We start from the raw sequence: 2,932 nt of genomic DNA, 5'->3' as shown, positions 1-2,932 counted from the left end.
AATAAAAAAAATTGTTTTCACTTGATTTGAAGTTAAGATGAATTAATTATTGATTTTACAATATTGAACCAATTTTTGGGTTTTTTTTTGAACTTCACTGAAAATCGAGAAAACCGAGCGGTTACCGAAAATACGAAAATTTTGAGAAAATCGCTCGATAAATCGAGAAAATCGCTCGGTAACCGATCCGATTCGACCGATTACCGAACAAAGAATCTGACATTTTTTTTCTAAATTTTAAATTTTAGTAAATAAATTTTGTACGAATTTTAAGTAGTTATAATAATAACCGCCTATTTTCGGTTACTACTAAGGAGCGTTTGAAAAATGGTAAATTGAACCCTGACTAGCACACAAAATAAGCACGTGAGGTCCAACACAGCAGGGTCTTTTCTGCAATTGCCAAATTCACTTCAAAAGGCAAAAAAAAAGAGAGAAAAGAAACTCCGGTAAAATCAAAACCAGGGGCAGCCCCCCTCCTTGCAGCTGTTTCACAATCCAGTCCTGCCCAGGCAGTCCCGGATCTTCTGCGCGCACCCCAAGCAAAAAAGAGCCATCAGGACCCAAAAGAACCCGTCCAGTCACGTGCCCGGGAGCGCGGGGCCGCAGGGGATCCCGCGGTGGTTTCGCGGGTCTGTGGGCTCCCACCGCTGGAACGGTGCCGCGCGCAGGCCAAAACCGAGTACCCGTGCCGCTGCCGCGCGCGGGGGGCGGCCGCACGGGCCAAACCGGCGGCGATCGCCCACACAGCTACCCCAATAAAAGTACCACCTCGCTGCCGTTTTCCCACGGCGCGTCGTACGAGAGCGGAGCGCAAGTGGGCGTGCAAGTGGTTTAGTCTACAGAGGTTGGCGGTTTGCCGATGGAGAGAGGCGACGGAGGAGGAGGGATGGCGCCGCGGGGCGGTGGCGGCGGCGGCGGGGGCGTGGTGGGGTCGGCGGAAATGCTGGGGCTGGACATGCACCTTGCCCCGCAGCAGATGCACCCCACCGCGTTCCAGCAGCAGCCGGACCACCACCACGGCGGCCGTGGAGGCGGGTTCCAGCTACAGCAGCTGGCGCCGGTGAGGCAGCATCAGCAGCAGCAGCAGTCGTCGTTCTCGCCCTACTCCACGTCGTCGTCCAGGGTGGTGACGGCGGCTGCGGGACACGACGAGGTGGTGCAGCAGCAGCAGCAGGTGGGATCGGCGGGGTGCCCGTGGACGAGGATGAAGTGGACGGACGCCATGGTGCGGCTGCTGATCAGGGTGGTGTACAGCGTCGGGGACGACGGGGAGGGCCTGGTGGCGGCTACTGCTGGCGGTGGAAGCAAGGCGGCGGCGCATGGGAAGGTGGGCTCGTCGTCGTCCGGGCACGGGCACGCGACCGCGCAGCAGCAGAAGAAGGGCAAGTGGAAGTCGGTGTCCCGCGCCATGATGGACAAGGGCTTCCTGGTGTCACCGCAGCAATGCGAGGACAAGTTCAACGACCTCAACAAGCGCTACAAGCGTGTCGTCGATCTGCTCGGCCGCGGCCGGGCGTGCCGTGTGGTTGAGAACCACGCGCTGCTCGACACCATCGACGACCTCTCGCCCAAGGCCAAGGACGAGGCGCGCAAGCTGCTCAGCTCGAAGCACCTCTTCTTCCGCGAGATGTGCGCTTACCACAACAGCGGCGCCGCCGGCTCGCACGTGCCTCCGCACGCCGCCACCGTGGCGGGCGATGCTGCCTGCCTCCACCACCCGCCGCCGGCGCTCGTAGCCGCCGCCTCGTCCGCTGCTCGCCACGCGCAGGCGGCCCCGTCCACTCCGGGGATGAAGGACTCTTCCGCCGATGCGGCGGAAGACGACGACGACAGCGAGGACGCCGTGAGCAACAACGAGGAGGACGAGGAGGACGACTACGACGAGGACGATGAAGGGCACATGTACCACAACCAGCGCGTCCACCACCACCACGGCGGCGGCGGGCGCAACAAGCGCGGGCGTGGCGAGGACAGCGCTGGAGCGGAGGACCTCGAGGATGAGCCGGACGCCGGTGGGAAGCGCGGGAGGAGGCCGCCAAGCGAGCCGTCGGTGGCGGTGCAGCAGCTGCAGAGCGAGCTGGCGTCCGCGACAGCGGCGGCGACAGACCCGCAGCAGGCGCGGTGCTGGGTGCGCCGGCGCGCGGTGGAGGTGGAGGAGCAGCAGGTGTCCCTGGAGTGCCGCGCGTACCAGCTGGAGCGGCAGCGTCTCAAGTGGGAGCGGTTCCGCGCCAACAAGGAGCGCGGCATGGAGCGGGCTCGCCTGCACAACGACCGCCTCCGCATCGACGGCCGCCGCATGCTGCTCATGCTCCGACACAGGGACCTCGAGCTGGACATCGCGGAGGCCAACTCGTCCTCAGTCGACCACCACTCCGCGCCGCCACCGCGCGCCGCCCAGCAGCATCAGCAGAAGCAGATTGGCTCCAGCCCCTCCACCGCCGGCCACCCCAACTAGCATGGCGTGCCTTTCCATTCGCGGTACTCAGCACTCAGCAGTAGCACTTCTTTCGAAAAAAACGGAAGCTTTAGTGTATTTGTAGCAATAGCATCAGGTTGGGTCATGGGTGTGTGTTTACATGGGGCTTGTGTCAGGTTGATAGACTTTGTATGACCGCAACCAACTTTAGTTGGGGAGTGGAGATAAGATGTGATTTCACATCTTATCCCCCACTCGTTAGTTCCAGCATCTCCTAAGCACTCTCAGCCAGGTGTTACTATACCAACCCCTGCAAACTGAAAACAATCCGAAACTTCAAATGTGTTCCTGTCCTATACAAGGAAAGATGGAGCTGCTATTTCGTGACACGATGATCCTGGATCCAATGTCGATGACTATGTGCTCTCAAAAGAAAAATGTCGATGGGTATGGACATTGACAAAGCTGCGTGCTCTCGCCTTTCGTGATAGCTTTTCATACAAGCTGCACAAA

General features: G+C 59.7%; 1 protein-coding gene across 1 annotated transcript; it reads left to right on the top strand.

Annotated features, from left to right (window-relative positions):
- Nucleotides 1-693: 693 nt before the first annotated feature.
- Nucleotides 694-2,706, top strand: LOC133911286 (uncharacterized). The gene has a single exon (XM_062353487.1). The coding sequence runs from the start codon at nt 863-865 to the stop codon at nt 2,456-2,458; it is 1,596 nt and encodes a 531-aa protein (XP_062209471.1). The 5' UTR covers nt 694-862; the 3' UTR covers nt 2,459-2,706.
- The last annotated feature ends 226 nt before the right edge of the window (nt 2,707-2,932 follow it).

Source organism: Phragmites australis, chromosome 1 (assembly GCF_958298935.1).
Source record: "Phragmites australis chromosome 1, lpPhrAust1.1, whole genome shotgun sequence".
NCBI lineage: Eukaryota > Viridiplantae > Streptophyta > Magnoliopsida > Poales > Poaceae > Phragmites > Phragmites australis.
This window is presented reverse-complemented; position numbering and strand designations above follow the sequence as displayed.

Excerpts from the sequence above, each read along its gene's own strand:
- LOC133911286 (XM_062353487.1), top strand. The coding sequence starts at position 863 with ATGGAGAGAGGCGACGGAGGAGGAGGGATGGCGCCGCGGGGCGGTGGC.